This window comes from Drosophila virilis, chromosome 3 (genome assembly GCF_030788295.1).
Source record: "Drosophila virilis strain 15010-1051.87 chromosome 3, Dvir_AGI_RSII-ME, whole genome shotgun sequence".
In the NCBI taxonomy this organism is placed as follows: Eukaryota; Metazoa; Arthropoda; class Insecta; order Diptera; family Drosophilidae; genus Drosophila; species Drosophila virilis.
In genome coordinates, this window is record NC_091545.1 from 20,454,280 (window position 1) to 20,470,314 (window position 16,035).

Consider the following 16,035-nt stretch of genomic DNA (forward strand, 5'->3'; position numbering starts at 1 on the left):
TTGTGTTATAAATCGACAACCCACTAGCAAATCCATAATTAATGGAAAAAAATGCCTAAATCAAAGGAAATTCTGGAATCATATGTCAATTGAAATAAAATTGACGCGTGTGTGCGTGTTTGTTTGGTGATGTTGAACTAATTTTCTGTTTTCTTTTACAGTTGCTGAAAGAAAAGAATAAAACAAAAGCCGCCCCATTTAATCAAACAGAAGAAATCTAGGCAACAAAGTCTAACCAAATAACTAGTTTAACTCAATTAATCAAACGAATCGGCAGTCGAAACTAGAGAAAAATGTCTGTGATTGGCATCGATTTCGGTAACGAGGGCTGCTATGTAGCGGCTGCCCGATCCGGCGGCATCGAGACTCTTGCCAATGACTACAGTCTGCGCGCAACGCCGTAAGTATCCAAAAACTGGCACATGATTATGATTATTGCTTCTATTGGCTATTTATTAGCAAAGCCTTCTAAATTCGTGCTGCATAATCGTTTGCTCTTTTTCTTTGAGGTTATGTACAAATGTAAGTCATGCCCAATAGCTTTTGGTGTGCGTGCGAACATAGGTGTGTGTGTGTGTGTGTGTATATATATATATGTATATGCTTGTATACGCGCCTAGAAATTTCCAGTGTTGTCACTGGTAACGCTTATAAAGAAAAAAATATTACAAAGCTACCCATAATCATATGTATATATAACATGTAAAATGTACATACTGCACACATAAGTAAATACATACATACATAAATGTATGTATGCAATTGTGGGCTCAGGCCTAAATTTGGCTCTGGTTGTTTTCCATAAAAAGCATTGCAAATTAATGAGAGGCCGCCTTGAGATGTTGCACTGCGCGTTGTTCCATATACAATGCGGCTTCGGCCCAATTTTTGACTAAGAATCTTGATTTATAAATGTAGAATACGTGGGAGTAATTTCCACTTTTGCCAATATGCTTTTTTTATAATTTGGCCAATGTGCACACATACAAACACACACACACACACAGGCTCACGCATATCATCGCATGCGTCATGCGGTCAGTCAATAGCATCAAAGTAGAGAGCGCAAACCAACAGCAGCTGTTGCGGTAAAAAAAAAATGAGGGGAAAATAGAGTGCGAGAGCAAATGCGTTCACACCAAAGTTGTCAAAAATAAAATCAAAGCCGGCAAAACACGATCGCACATACATATGCAAGATGTTAATACATATACGGCTATTTGTATATGCACATATGCGTATCTGTGTGTATAAATATGTGTGTATGTGTGCCTACCTATTTGATTCAGTTTGTTGTGGCAACAGGACCATATTTGACGCGTTGTATACCCTGTAGCTATAAATTTCTATGGAGACTGCGAAGCATTTCAAACACTCTCAAGAAAACCGCTGTAATGCATAAATGTTCATATGTGCTTAAGTATTCTGATAAGAACTGAGCTTCTCGGAAAGATAAGATTTAACTACAAACTATGTATTGTCATTTTACTCATTACTTTTCACGTCTCTCTCTCTCTCTGTGCAGCTCTGTTGTGGCTTTTGATGGCAAGAAGCGCATCATTGGCGTTGCCGCCAAGAACCAGCAGGTGACAAACATGAAAAACACAGTTGGCGGCTTCAAGCGTTTACTTGGCCGCAAGTTCAACGATCCACATGTACAACACGAACTCAAGAGCATTCCAGCGCGCGTGGAGGCGCGCAATGATGGCAGCATTGGCTTCAAAGTCAACTACTTGCAAGAGGATCAGCATTTCTCTCCCGAACAACTGACGGCCATGCTGTTCACCAAATTAAAGGAAACCTCGGCGGCGGCCATGCAAACGCAGGTCAATGACTGCGTCATTGCCTGCCCTGTTTTCTTTACCAATGCCGAGCGTCGTGCTCTACTCGATGCCGCACAAATTGCTGGCCTGAATGTGCTGCGCCTGATGAACGAGACAACGGCTACGGCGCTTGCATATGGCTTCTATAAGAATGATCTGTTTGAGGATAAGCCACGTAATGTTATATTCGTTGATTTTGGCCACTCGGCGCTGCAGGTCAGCGCCTGTGTGTTCACCAAGGGCAAGCTGAAGATGTTGGCCAGCAGCTGGGATCAGATTGGTGGGCGCGATATTGATCTGGCGCTGGCTGAGTACTTCACCAAGGAGTTTCTCGAACGCTATAAGATCAATGCCAAGACCAATGCTCGCGCCAACCTGCGTCTGCTAACCGAAATTGAGAAGCTAAAGAAGCAAATGTCCGCCAACAGCACCAAACTGCCGCTGAACATTGAATGCTTCTTGGACGATGTCGACGTCAGCTCATCCATGCAGCGCTCCCAGATGGAAGAGCTGTGCGCCCCAGTGCTACAGCGTGTCGAGCAAACATTTAAGAAGCTGCTCGCCGAGTCCAAACTCTCACTGGACGAAATACACTCTGTAGAGATTGTAGGCGGCAGTACTCGCATACCATCTATCAAGCAGCTCATTGAGCAGGTGAGTCATACAAATCGCAATCGAAACTTTTTGGCAAGTCTCTTATGTGTGTGTATCTGTTTCTGTGTAGGTGTTCAACAAGCCGGCCAGCACCACACTTAATCAGGATGAGGCTGTATCGCGTGGAGCAGCTCTCCAATGCGCCATTATGTCACCGGCTGTGCGTGTGCGCGAATTCGGAGTGACAGATATACAAAACTATGCCGTGAAAGTGCTCTGGGATGGCGATGGCTCATCATCGAATGGCGAAGTTGAAATCTTTCCGCAATTCCATCCGTCACCGTTCAGCCGTCTGGTGACTATTGCACGCAAGGGTCCTTTCAATGCGTCCATTGTGTACGGTCAACAGGTGCCGTATCCGGATCAGACCATTGGCGTCTGGAAGATCAAGGATGTGAAGCCAACGGAACGTGGCGAGAGCCAGGATGTTAAATTGAAAGTTCGCATCAATCAAAATGGCATTGTTCTAATTTCATCGGCCACGCTTGTCGATCGCAAGGAGCAGGAAGAGGCTGCCGCCGCTGGTGAACAGGCCGCCGCTGCCGAGGAGAAGTCGGCCGGCGAGCAAGCGGCACCCAATGCTGCTGAATCAGCGGATGGCCAACCGGAGGTAAGTCTACCCAAAAAGCAGCTAGCTGATTCTCTAGTATCATCATCAGTTTCATCAATATTTGACATCATCTGTTGTTGAATAGGCGCTGCTCTCCTTTTTCGCCATTTTCTAACCCTTCCCAGAGTTTTTCTGCTAACCACCACTCTACATCAAATTAATCGGTTCTCATCATTTGCTCACTTCTAATTAAGTCTGTCTCTTTATTTTTTTGACGTTCTACTCGCTTTCCTTATTTCGCCTAGACAGGGAATGAAACCTCAGCTCATTAAATGCTAGACAATTTAAAATCCCGACTAATATTGCACAAATTATCAAGGAATGAGTTCATTGCCATAAATTTCACGATAACAGCATCCCATTATAGGGGCGTATGCTCGTAGTTCTTTTTTTTTTTTTATCGCATGTATGTTTGCCTTATCATATTTTTCTTAGCATTTCAGAGATATGAGTTTCTTGCTTATTTTCTAATTATAATTATATTTGTGTGTATATATCAAGCGCGACCAAAAATTAAAGAGAATGTCTCGACCCGGTTATGTTTTCCATTTTGTGTTAGCTTGGTTTCATTCCCAATCTAGTGCTGTAGTTGTTGTTGCTCTCGCTGTTTAATTATATTATATTGTACATTGCATTTGTACGGTTATATATATATATACTACATATACATACAATTATTACTACTATTACCCAAATATTGGATATTGTGCGCTCGCGTTTTGCTCTCTCTTAGGCATATTTTGAGAATGAGGATGATAATAATACATCAACAGCCTCATCACCTGGCGGACAAGGGTGGGCACAACGGGTCAAGGGCTGGTTTGGTTCGGTACGTTTTCAAATTTAAAGCAAATAAAAATCTTAATACAACTTTAATTTCTAATATCAAAATTCAAAATGAGAAAATTTCACGAAATTGGAAATGTCGTATGAGAAAAATTCAAGCACAAAATTTTGCGCTTTCTTTTCCCACCCAACAACCGATAGTAAAACGAATGATGAAGACCGCTCATAAGCCGCCTACCCTGTGTGCTCCTATTGCAAAATAAAAACAAAAACAAATACAAAAAAAAAAAAAAAAAGAAACCTAAAATATAAAATTGCTTAAACAACAAATTGCCCAATATGCTTGAATACTTTTTATTTGTTATTTGAATATACATTTGTTTATTTTGACAAACTATGCAAAAAAATAGAATTAAAAAAAAAAACAAAATAATAATAAACAACAAAAGAACACGTTATATAATGCGCCTCTAATCCAATGAATGCTACTCGAACCTCTATTTACATAATTAAGACACAAATCACAATCTTTTGCTCATATTGTAGGCTGTTACTTGAGCTGTTTTTCCTCTTCGCTTTGTTGTTGTTCCGCTTCGAGCTATTTCCTCTTTCTATTGGTTACAAGAATCGAAAAACTATATCCAATCGTTGCAGCTGTTTTAATGTCTGTCTCTATTAATTTGTGCTACAGGGCAATGACAAGACAAAGAAGAAGACCACTAAGGCAATTGAGCTGCCAATGGAGGTGGCCACTCATGGTTTCAATCCAGCCGATTTGAGCAACTTCACACAGCAGGAAAGTAAGATGATTTCTAACGATCAGAAGGAAACGGAACGCATCGATGCCAAAAACGCATTGGAGGAGTTTGTCTACGATATGCGCAACAAGCTACAGGTAACTGCTAAATACACTTTAACAATAGCCAAACAGATCAATATAACAACAATAATACGCTAGGGTGGACAACTCGAACGTTATGTGGTTGAGTCGGAACGCGAGTCGATTGTAGCGCAGCTGAATGATCTCGAGAACTGGCTGTATGAGGAGGGCGAGGATTGCGAGCGTGAGACTTACACCAACCGCCTGACGGCCCTGCAGAAACAAACCGATCCTATTAAGCTGCGCGCCCACGACTACGAGCAGTGCCCGGCTGGATTTGATGAGCTGAAGAACAGCATTGCTTGGGCCCGTCAGGCAGTGGCCGAGTTCCGAAAGGGTGTGCCCAAGTACGATCATTTAACGGAAACCGAGTTTATCAACATTGCCGAAACTGCGGACAAGGCGCAAAAGTGGCTCGACAGCAATCTGTCCAAGTTCACCCAATCGCCGCGCACCTCGGACAGTCCCGTGCAGCTACCGGCGCTGCGCCACGAGATACAATCGTTGAATGCCTGCGTTAACTCTGTTATTACGCGCGCGAAACCGAAGCCGGCTGCTACCAAGACAACGACACCGCCCAAGGATGCTGCGGAGCAGAATGGCGGCGAGCCGAGTGCCGCCGGCGACAAAATGGATGTTGACAACAATGGGCAAGCCGCTGGTGGCAATGGACCCACCGATGCTGCCATGGACGTGGAGTGAGCTGCCTGCTGCGGCATCTTCGACGGTAATTGATATATTTAATAAAAAACAAATATAACGATAAAAACAACAAATTTAACTTAACGTATACAAACATGAAACAACAATTGTATATGCACTTTTGCTTTTCCGACGCATCAGAATCAGCAAACTGGCAAAACTGTAAACAAAAACTAAATGTGTAAGCGTATAAAACAAACGATTGGATTAAGTGCAGCAGACGATGGCAGTGGAAGTGACGGACGGAGCTGTATGGATGGATGGATGGATGCAACAACTTAATAAAAAAAAAAACATTTTCTAATCGACCATTTTTGCATAGTTGAATAATAACAAAAAGCGACACTAAATGAATGGAATTCAAATAATCAAATAAAACCTTAATGATGATTCCAAAAAGCACATTATGCTGTTTTTTAGTTCGCTTGTCATGGAAATGCATTTTATATCAATATTCTGTAATCAGTTCGATACAATTTCGCAAATTTATAAAACCTTTTCCTCCCTACATATTGAGCTGAAAACATAACGAGCAAATACACAGCGCACCTCGTTTTCTTTTCTAATATATGTATAAGTAAACAAATTCCGGGAAATTAAAATGAATTGAAAAGGCCATTAAAATTAACGATATAGTAGTATATTTCTTGGCACACATATATGTACACACATTTATATAGCGCATCTCGCTGAAAACACGTAGTTATAAATTTTCGAAATACAGAAATATTCAGTACTGTTTTGTCTGCGAAACTCATCGCAACCAAGTATCAAGAAGATTTTTGTGGCAAAGGAAAACTTCCAAATTTAATAAACATGAAAGTTTTAATAATTTGTCTGCTTGCTCTGCAGGCATTTATGGCAGGTGCAGCAACCACAAATGGTTCGGTGAGTGCTCTAAAATCGAGTATCCAGACAATTGTATAAGAAAAACTTTTATAACGCAGTTAAACGAAATATCAACCAATTTGGATCAACAATGCGGATCTTATTGTTATACTCTTCTAAGGTCCTTAGTACAGAGTGGAGAAAAGGCCAAAAATGATATTGAAGAAAACGCGATTGCAATCAGAGACAAGGACAATCAAATTAAGGTACTCCAAGCAAAGGTAGCCGAGCTTCAAGCTAATCTGGAGCTCTATAAAGAAAAGGAAAACCAATACGAAGAGCAAATTAAATATGATAATGATCTGGTTGCAAACATCAGTCTGAAAATGGATAGTATCAGAAACAAAGTAGGACAAATTGCGCAAATCAACACAAATACGAATACGACTCTTCAAACTAAATAAATACTTCATAATATCAAAGATGTTGCGGAAAACACATTCAACAGTTCGGGTTAGGGAGTAACATTGTAATTATATTTGGAGAATCATATGCACCTACAATACAAAACATGTTTATAAAGGGGAATGCGTATGCGTGGAAAACTAGCGAGTATTATCATATACGATATTAATATTTAATTAGGCTGCGAGCTGGTGACTAGTGTATAAATATTATCTATATGTAGATAGTCTAATTAGGTTTCGCTTGCAGGCTCTTCGATGCGGTCTAATTTAATAATTAATGCATTAATAATGCAGGCGCCTGCCTCTTTGGTAAACCAGCACAAATCGTTGAGCAAATGCACAGAGGACTCGTTTAAAGTGCCAGAGCTGCTGCAGCCGCCGCCGCCAGCAGCGCCACCCGATCCGCCATCATTGGTAGCCTCATTATCGGTCGTGTGCATGCTGCGTCGCTTCGCCTCGGTGGCTGCTTTGCCCGTGGTGACGCCAGAGATCGATTGACGACGGACATACACTTCGAAAGAGGTGGAAATGCGATGCACGCCCTGATCCGAAACATAATGATGCTGCGGTAGCACCGGTTCAATGACTGTGGCATTGGGTGAGTAGTAGAGCTCCAAACGGGTGCCAGGCTCATCTTTGTGCGTGGTTGCGACCGTGTCCTCATCCATTTCAAGCGGCAGCGGCTGTCCACGATCTAAGATAGCGCGTATTTTATCCACGCGTGTCATGTAGTAGAAGGGCAGCCAATCACCATTCAGATCCAAGTGCACCTGACCCGCCGATGAGCCGGCAGCGGATGAGGTTGAAGTGCTCAGCGCATTCACCGTTTGCTGATTTAGCTTGAAGTAGACCCAGCCTTCCAATTTGTCGCCGTTGCCGTTGTTGCTCCAGCTACACATGGAGCAGAAGCAGATCGGCTCCAGGCGGATGTCGAAAAAGGCCTGTGGCAGCACCAGGGAGGCACAGAAACGTTTCACTTGTTTCAAATACTCGCAATCGTTTTGCTCCAGCGCCGCTGCTGCAGTACGCAACGATTCCCGGGCATTGCCCATGGAATTAGTTTCCGATTCCAAGGAGTTCAGCGAAGAGAGATCCAGATTTAGCAGCGACATTTGGTTCGGCAACAAATGATGCTGCATACGTGTGTATTCATTCTGTTGCAGCTGCTGAAGCAGCAACAAATGATTCATATAATCGATCTCATCATCTTCCAGCACGTTGTCAGGCTCGCTGGACAGTTCCCGTTCGTTGGCTGCCTCCACAACTGCCTCTGCGTTGTTCTCACTGTGCTCCGATTCGTGCGAGGCGACCATAGCTGGAGCAACCACATTGGAGCATAACAGCTGCTCATCATACTCCTTGTTCGTATCGTAAACGGCGCTTGATGCGTGCGGCTGACATGCCGCATTAGAAGTGCTGGCACCGCCACCGCCCCCACCTGTTGATGTATTCAGCGAGTTCTGGAATCGTTGAGTACTCTGACTTCGCTGAATATTCAGATTCGTGTTGTGCTGCAGCTGCAAGGACTCGCGCAAGCAACTGCAAGAAAACTTAATTAGGAACTTGAGACACTATGAAGTTTTCCAGGCTTCCCTTACCAAGTGGACGATGAGCCGCCCAGTTCATTTCGCTGCTGTTCAAGCGTGCGATTTTTAATAGAGATGTTTAGCAGCAGATTCTCCGAGACGCTCTCCATAACCGAACGAGTCCTGTTTGGAGCAAGGTTGAAAACGATATAACATCATATTCAAAAGTAAAAAATTGACATGCACTTACATCATATTGGCGGCAGCAGAGGTTGAAGCACCCATGGGCAACTCTCTGGTACTATCGCTCATTTGCTCCGTGTCCTTCTCCTTTTCGTGCATTTCCAAATGCGCCTTCTCGCACTGTTGCGGCATATTGTCCAGCTCCAGTGCTTCAGGTGCCTCCAAAATTGGTGTGCCGTTGGCATTGCCAGTGCGCGTGGCATCATTTCCAGTTAGCAATGTGATTTTCTCGCACTTTCCGTATATATCGAAAATCGGATACACATGACCGGGCAAACCGCTGGCCAGATCCTCTAGATTTGTGGACCCAACCATGATGACTGTAAGCAGACGAGCATATTATAAATGCCAATGATTGCCACTCACTCTTCTATACTTACTCAGCATGCCGGCGTGTGTGAGCGACAGGGTAATCACAGTGCCCACCTGTATGTGCTCAAGTGCTTCGCCGTATTTGGAGGCCATCACCTGGCCATTAATGTTGATGTAGTCGTGTGTGGCCAGCCAGCAGCTGCGCTTGCAGTTGAGCAGCGATATGGGCACCGCCAGCGCCTGGGGACACGCGGCCAGCACGCCCAGGCTGAGAGTGCCCTTCCATTTATTGTTGATCGCGTCCACTTTGATGCTAATGCTTTCGCCCTTGCACAACGGTTTGTTGAGATAGACAATGGCCTGATTGAAGGATTTGGTTCTGGAGGCACTGCGTCGATCATCGGAGAGACGCACATGCTTATTGGATACGTCCACAAACTCATAATTCTGCGCCTCTGAATCTATGGACTCCAGCATTGAGCTGTCCTGCTTGTTGAGGGGATCCATGCCAAAGTCCATGGAGTCCTGCAGCCGTAGACTGCACGGCCGCAAAGGCGATGCGGGCACTTGTGTAGAGATTACCTGAACGGCCATGGTCGAGCCGCGCAGCTCGGCAACCACATACACATTGTTGGGAACATTAAGAAATTGAATATTCACGTTCTCCGAGTTGAGCAGTATGTTCACCGAGTTCTCAACGCGTTCCAGTGTGATGCGATCATCCACACGCAGCCACTCAAGGGACGCCAGCGAACGCTGCAGACAGCTGGAATTGAAGCGCACCTCGTTGCCGCTGACATACCAAACGTTGGCGGGAATGCGCTTAAGGCTCGTGGGCAGCTTCTTGCGCACGGTTTCATCAGCTAAGTTGAGATCTGTGATGCCGATGCTGAGACAGCCTGCAGAGAAAGAATCGATTAATATACTGATTAATATAATAGGCGCAAGACCTACCGGCATACATGGGATTAATAGAGGTCAGTTTTATTTCAAAGGGCGAGCCCACGCTCAAAGGATGCTCGGAGAAGACCAGGCTATGCGACAGAGCAGCCGTAGAGCCAGTATATCGTGAGGCCTCTGTCCAATCCTTGGTAAGCACTACATTGCCCGAAATGAATGTCCAGCGATGTTTGGTCTCCAACGCTGGATGCTGTATAACGGACGTGGCCTGGCAGCTCTGTGAATTTTCACTGGTGGCATACGGAGCACGTATGTCCAGCTGTGTCTGCGTCAGGCTGACCTGTGCGCACTGTCCGTAGAGATCAATGATGGCCCAAATGTTGGGCGCATGGCACTCCCCAGCGGGACCCTGGTCCATGCCATCCACAAAAAAATGTATGAAGTCGCCGTTGCGCATGACACCGACTCGTGTGCCCGTGCCAAGTGTGTCCAAATCGATGAGTACATTGGTGCGTATGCTTTTGCGATTGTGAAATATCATGGGACCGCACAGAATGATGGTATCATTGGCCTCCAAATCGGTAGCATTGGGTGCCAATTGTATGTCCTCCGGTCGAGTGCCAGTCACGCCTATCTCAATGTTGCCCGACCAGTGGCGCACCATCGTTTCCAGCTCCACTTCGAATAGTTCACGATTACGCAACGGCCGATTACTGAACACAATGGCATCATTGAACTCCGCCAACGAGTTGGGGCGAGATGCAGTCAGGCCGCTGTTGGAAATGCCCGCGTTGGCGCCATGAATATTGTGAAATCGCAGCGGCACCTCGCTGTACAGCGTCGTATTGGAAATGGTTGAGTTGCCCGTGTCTGGGCTGCCGCATTCCGAGGTGTCAATGATGCTCGCCTGCGCTGCTTGGCCATACAAATCAATCACACCGTAGACACGCTCCGGCACATTTGTTGCCGCGGGTCCCTGGTCAACACCATTCACCCAAAAGTGCAGAGTGCCATCATCTTTGCGCACAACGCCCACACGATCGCCCACCTGAAGACGATCCAGGTTCTGGCCATACTGTTCGATTACAGTCACGCCATTCTGCATGACACCATTGCCAGTCATCATCCAGGTGCCGGAGCTATAGAAAACGAGATAGAGGTAAGTTTATATATGAAGTTTAAGCAATAAGCAATTCTTTACTAACCGCACGTTTGTCATGGTAAATGGAAAGTCCAGCTCATCGGCTGTGTGTGTGGTCACGCCCATTTCCACAGAACCAGCCCATTTGGTGACCACACGCTCGAGACGTACCTGGAACAGCTCATTGGGACGCAGTGGACGACGTGTTAGCACTACTCCATTATTAAAATCATCAGCAGCGCTGGAATTAACAGGTAAATTAGTTCTAAGTTTCCATTTAAGTAGACGAAACTTACTTAGGCCGGAGCGCAGTGCGTCCACTCTGCGTGACCGTGGCATGACTGCCGCAAATGGGATGAAATGTGAGGCGATCATCGTTGCGTGCTATGGCCCGTGTGCTGGATATAGTTTCGCTTAGCCCGCCAGCTGCGCCGGCCACGTTCATTTCGCTCTCCGGGCTTAGGAGACTCAGCGTGGGCGTACCAGACTGACCATGACTGCAGCCCATGGCCATGCCGGCGACAATGTTGTTCCTTCTGGTGACTAAGTTCTGTTGCTCACGCTCGTCTCGGTCAACAATGGTCACTTTGATGGTCATGCCATACAGATCGATGACGCCCCATAGTGTGGCGGCAACGCGTGTCGCTGCCACGCCCTGATCCTGACCATTGATGTAGTAGTGTAGGTTGCTGTTCGACTTGCGCATCATGCCCACACGATCGCCCTCGCGTAGCTCGTCAAGATTGAATTCGCCGTACTGGCGGCGCGTGCCCTTGCCATTGGTTAAGATGCCACAGCCGGACATCATGATGGTGCCGCTGCGCATGTTTGTCATTGTGGCTGGAAAGTGCAGCACCGTCGGATTGTGCGTGGTGACGCCCACCTCAATGGAGCCCGACCATTTGTCCACCAGCTTATCAATGCGTATTTCGAACAGTTCATTGTCGCGCAGTGGACGATGCGTCATGACGACGCCGTTGTTGAACTCATCCAGCGGTCGACGACGCTCTGCCGAACGGAAATTGGGCAACAACTTGACCAAGGAGCCGCAACGCGTATGAAAACGCAGCCGATCATTTACATCGTAGAATTCGCCGATGCCGCTGCTGGAGCTGCAGCTGGCATTGGCATTGAGATTAAGCCGCGTTAGGGCGTCAATGTTGCTGCTATCCACCACGCTGACATCGACGCTCATGGGCACGTCCAAATTCTGGATAACCTGCTGCAGTGGCTGCTGCAAAGGCGAGTCCAACAGCTGTTGACAAAAAAGCTTTTTATATACAAAATACATTGAGTAACTTAAACCAGGTTAAGTACCTCGCTGCTGCTGTTCATGATGGTGCTCGCATCCGTAGGACACAGGGACACCTGCACACAGCGCCCGTAGAGATCGACAAGGGCCCACAGTGGCTTGGGCATGTTCTTGGCGGCCACGCCCTGAGATTCACCATTGACATAGAAAACGAGCTCATGGTTGGACGTACGCATAACGCCAACGCGATCATTTTCGTTAAGAGTTTCGAGATCCGTTCCATAATACTCCAGCAAACGTCGGCCATCCTTGCGCACATCAATACCGGACATAACCCAGGTACCATTCCGCATGGCCGTAGCGCAGGCGACTAATTCCAAATCTTCGGGCGACTCCGATGTGACGCCAATCTCAATGCTGCCGCCCCAGGAGTGATTCTGATATAAATGCTATCAATTGATGCGCTGATACTAATAATAATAATAACTATGCAAATCACCTTCTTCTCAATGACCACCTCGAAGAGCACATCATCCACAAGGGGCTCTGCGCTGAACACGAGCGCATGGCTAAAGTTTCGCATCGAACGCTGTGCAGAACGATTCCCATTTCCGAGCGTTATGGATCGACCGCAGCGTGTGTGAAAGGACTGCATGGCGCTAGCTGCAGCGCCACCAGCCATATTACGAGCTTGGATATAGTCTTTTGTTTAGTGTTGCGGCCACTGCCAGCGTAGACCGCACAAAGTGCGTGCAGCTAATGACAATGTTGCATAGTTATGGTACGCTATGCATTGTTGGCTGCAGGCGTTTGCTTTCAATTAAAATGTAAGATTCGCGTGCTAGAAACTACGGCAGCTGGTTGCAAGCCACGTAAAGCAACCAGCCTTAGAAGCCCGTTCAGTTATTGGTGTTCTTCTTATTAGATTTAAAACAAATATGTTTGCGTCTTGTTCCACTTTTTGTTCTTTTCTACTTCTGACTTCGTTATATCTTAACAGCAGCTAAGCAGCGATAACAATTTTACATTTGCTTGCACTGTTATTTAGCAGTGATAACATTTTTAGTTGCTAAAGTTACCCGTTTAAGATTTGAAAAAAAAAATTAACTATATTAATTGAGATTGTTTAAAAAAAAGAAATGTGTGCAGAGGCTTGTTTGGTTAAAAATGGTTATTGATTTAAACATATTATTGTCGTAGCTAAATCATTCGATTAGTTTGTAAAAGTAACTCTGATTTCCAATTACTTGTAATCGATATCGCCGTCGATTGCCAAAACACATTTTTTGGGGATTTTAGCTGAAAACAAAAAGAGCCCAATTCCAAATAATATTAAAATTACGACGAAAAACAGCCATCACTCGCAACTAATGAAATAAATCTGGCGTTAGCTCAATGTCTTCAGCGCAGCGTCAGAAACAGTTCGACCTGAACCGCGGCAGAAACGCCACAGTGAGTGAGAAAACGAAAACTATGAACACGAACTCGAGTTCTCCCGGACAGCGCAAGCTGCAGATCTCGATGGAGCGTTTGCAAGTGCAACAGCCAAATATCAATAGACGTGCCGCCGGCTCCAATTGGCAGGCGGCAGCAGCCACTGGCACCGAGAACCAAAAACATACAGCCCAAACTGGCAATGGAGACGCAAACGCGGCACTAACCAAATCGGCGCGTGCGCGTCTAAAGCGCAAGGCACAGCGCAATCGCATCTTGGCCATGGACTGTGAGATGGTGGGCGTGGGTTTCAACGGACAGGATGATATGCTGGCGCGTGTGTCTATCGTAAACAAAGTGGGCGAGGTGCTGCTGGACAAGCATGTTAAGCCCCGCGAGCCAGTGACAGATTATCGCACAAGTATTTCGGGCATACGCCCGCATGACATCGAGAACGCCGAGGAGTTTAAAGATGTGCAAGATGAGGTAGTCAAGCTGCTACACGGCAAAATACTGGTTGGCCACGCTCTGCGCAATGATCTCGCCGTCCTGAGCATAAAGCATCCCGTGGCCCAAATTCGTGATACCTCTCGCTATAAGCCGCTCTGTAAGCTCGTCTCAAATGGACACACACCAAGCCTCAAGCGCCTTACATTGGCCGTTCTGGGCCAGGAGATACAGACCGGGGAGCACAACTCTGTGGAGGATGCACGCGCCGCAATGGGCATCTATAATCGAATTGCAGCTGATTGGGAGAAATATCTAGAGAAGCGTCAACATCATAAATGACAAAGAAAGAAGAATCTGTAGCATTAAGTGTTTAACAATTGAGTTTTTTAAATGAAACACGTTTTGTAAATGTATATATAAAGTGTTGAACTGAAGCTATGTATCTAAATTTATAATCGATTGCTCATTCAGGGCGCTGCCGTGTATTGCCTCGTGGCGTTCCATCAATTCGCGCCATGGATCCTCCAACATTGAATTGTGAAAGTACTGAGAAAACGAATTGACGTTCCGGTTAATAAATTGTCGATTTTGATACTGGCCACGTCTGCCGCCGCGTTGGCCATAATGTCGAGATCCTCCTTGTTGCTGTTGCGGAGATTTGATCTGATAGAAGTGCGCCGTATTGGCGCTGGAGCCCTGTCTGTCCTCGTAGAAGCCACTATTTTGATGTTGCGGCGTTCTGTTTTGGTAGAAATGCGGTGTGTTTTGATTAGATCCTTGTCCGCCTCGGTCCTGCGGTGTGTATGGGGATTGCACTCCGCCAGCATGCTGTGACATATAGTCAGCTGTTTGCGATGGATATTGCCGCACATTTTGTGAGTATGGTGAAAAGTAGTTAGAACTTTTGTGGGGAGTACCCATTATTTAAGTATTTGCAAATGTTTGTAAACAATTCGTATTTTCACTTATTTTGTTGCCAGGGATGACGCTCGTCGATTAATTCATCGAATGTTCAGGGCAGCGATGTTTTTTTTGGTTGACCAGTATTTGTGTATTGCTATTAGATAAATTTTCAACAAAAAAACAATGTAGCTATTTGTTATTCAATCACAAACATTTTTAATTTGCTTTTTTTACCGAGTCATAAATTGCTCTCAAATAATTTATACATAGACACTTTCGTGCAAAGCGTGCAGGCTAGTATATTTTTTTAATAGCACACCATTTGGTATTTCAATGCTGCCGGAAGGTCGGTCACACTGTCAGTCTCGTTCGAAAACTCGACAAACGAAGTTGCAAGTCGCTGTAGACGCGCCGTCGCATGTAAAGTGCATTTAAATAATTGCAGTGGAATTCCGCGTACAAAACCTAAGTAATTGAAATGCAGCATTTAATTAAAAATTTGAAACGCTTTTAACTCAAGTTACCAACAAGTGACTAAAGCACAAATAAAAAGCAAGGGCTTAAAGCAAACGCCTACAGGAGCGTTCTATTGAAATCTGCGCTTTGTCTGTGCTCTAGTGTGTGTGTGCGTGTGTTGTGTCTGTGTGCGTGCTGGCTCGTGTTTATTGTGTGAGAGTGTGTGTTTTGTGTGTGCTGGCGTGTGTATGTGTTTGTTCAGTTGCATATAAGAAGAAGCAGCAGCAGCCGCCGCCGCATCAGCAGCAACAACACAACGACAACAACAACAACAAGCACACATTACTCACTTGGTGTCATTATTTGTGCTTCCAACAAAATTCTTTTAGGGCGTGTATATGCAATTGTGTGTGAGTGCGCGTATGTGCATAAAAATACAAGCATACATATATTCATATATAAATAATTAATATTGCATTTAGAAGTGCTTGCATTGCAAAAATAAAGTTTTAACACAGCAACTTTTTCGCTTTTAGTTCGATACAAAAACAAAAAAAGACAACTACCCAAAACAAATACACACACCTTAAAAAAAGAAATTAAAATTTTCGGTTGATATATATATATATATATATTGAAATATATATATATATATATATATAGACTAT

General features: G+C 45.1%; 4 protein-coding genes and 1 long non-coding RNA gene across 7 annotated transcripts; 3 read left to right on the top strand and 2 right to left on the bottom strand.

Annotated features, from left to right (window-relative positions):
• Positions 1-257: 257 nt before the first annotated feature.
• On the top strand, positions 258-5,857 carry Hsp110 (heat shock protein 70Cb). Of its 3 annotated transcripts, XM_002048010.4 has the most exons (7): positions 258-400; positions 1,526-2,477; positions 2,548-3,087; positions 3,821-3,916; positions 4,565-4,768; positions 4,832-5,480; positions 5,597-5,857. In XM_002048010.4, the coding sequence occupies exons 1-6, from the start codon at positions 294-296 to the stop codon at positions 5,453-5,455; spliced, it is 2,523 nt and encodes an 840-aa protein (XP_002048046.1). In that variant the 5' UTR covers positions 258-293; the 3' UTR covers positions 5,456-5,480; positions 5,597-5,857. The 3 variants fall into 3 exon arrangements, with proteins under 3 accessions (XP_002048046.1, XP_015031439.1, XP_015031438.1); XM_015175953.3 differs by having other exon boundaries at positions 4,832-5,857; XM_015175952.3 differs by lacking the exon at positions 3,821-3,916 and having other exon boundaries at positions 4,832-5,857.
• A 939-nt stretch (positions 5,858-6,796) lies between these two features.
• Neurl4 (neuralized E3 ubiquitin protein ligase 4) lies at positions 6,797-13,212 on the bottom strand. Its single transcript, XM_002048011.4, has 9 exons — positions 12,624-13,212; positions 12,190-12,561; positions 11,169-12,127; positions 10,937-11,113; positions 9,786-10,870; positions 8,900-9,730; positions 8,527-8,839; positions 8,349-8,459; positions 6,797-8,289 (listed from the first exon to the last, which is right to left on the bottom strand). Exons 1-9 carry the CDS (start codon positions 12,804-12,806, stop codon positions 6,981-6,983), a joined length of 5,340 nt encoding a protein of 1,779 aa, XP_002048047.1. The 5' UTR covers positions 12,807-13,212; the 3' UTR covers positions 6,797-6,980.
• Positions 13,213-13,380: 168 nt separating this feature from the next.
• LOC6622968 (RNA exonuclease 4) lies at positions 13,381-14,442 on the top strand. Its single transcript, XM_002048012.4, has one exon. The coding sequence runs from the start codon at positions 13,520-13,522 to the stop codon at positions 14,345-14,347; it is 828 nt and encodes a 275-aa protein (XP_002048048.1). The 5' UTR covers positions 13,381-13,519; the 3' UTR covers positions 14,348-14,442.
• Positions 14,371-15,037, bottom strand: LOC6623010 (uncharacterized). The gene has a single exon (XM_002048013.4). It carries the CDS (start codon positions 14,927-14,929, stop codon positions 14,444-14,446), a length of 486 nt encoding a protein of 161 aa, XP_002048049.1. The 5' UTR covers positions 14,930-15,037; the 3' UTR covers positions 14,371-14,443.
• Positions 15,038-15,210: 173 nt separating this feature from the next.
• Positions 15,211-16,023, top strand: LOC138911069 (uncharacterized). The gene is made up of 3 exons (XR_011416365.1): positions 15,211-15,380; positions 15,757-15,777; positions 15,904-16,023. It is a non-coding gene; the product is annotated as an uncharacterized lncRNA (long non-coding RNA).
• Positions 16,024-16,035: the final 12 nt, after the last annotated feature.

What these genes read in the sequence shown, in the direction of transcription:
- Hsp110 (XM_015175953.3), top strand. Translation starts at nt 294, where the DNA reads ATGTCTGTGATTGGCATCGATTTCGGTAACGAGGGCTGCTATGTAGCG. An exon ending in TACAGTCTGCGCGCAACGCC is followed by an intron (nt 401 to 1,525) that starts GTAAGTATCCAA and finishes CTCTCTGTGCAG; the next exon opens with CTCTGTTGTGGCTTTTGATG. An exon ending in TCAAGGGCTGGTTTGGTTCG is followed by an intron (nt 3,917 to 4,564) that starts GTACGTTTTCAA and finishes TTTGTGCTACAG; the next exon opens with GGCAATGACAAGACAAAGAA.
- Neurl4 (XM_002048011.4), bottom strand. Translation starts at nt 12,806, where the DNA reads ATGGCTGGTGGCGCTGCAGCTAGCGCCATGCAGTCCTTTCACACACGC. An exon ending in CGCACTGCGCTCCGGCCTAA is followed by an intron (nt 11,114 to 11,168) that starts GTAAGTTTCGTC and finishes TGTTAATTCCAG; the next exon opens with CGCTGCTGATGATTTTAATA. An exon ending in GGCGGCTCATCGTCCACTTG is followed by an intron (nt 8,290 to 8,348) that starts GTAAGGGAAGCC and finishes GTTTTCTTGCAG; the next exon opens with TTGCTTGCGCGAGTCCTTGC.
- LOC6622968 (XM_002048012.4), top strand. Translation starts at nt 13,520, where the DNA reads ATGTCTTCAGCGCAGCGTCAGAAACAGTTCGACCTGAACCGCGGCAGA.
- LOC6623010 (XM_002048013.4), bottom strand. Translation starts at nt 14,929, where the DNA reads ATGGGTACTCCCCACAAAAGTTCTAACTACTTTTCACCATACTCACAA.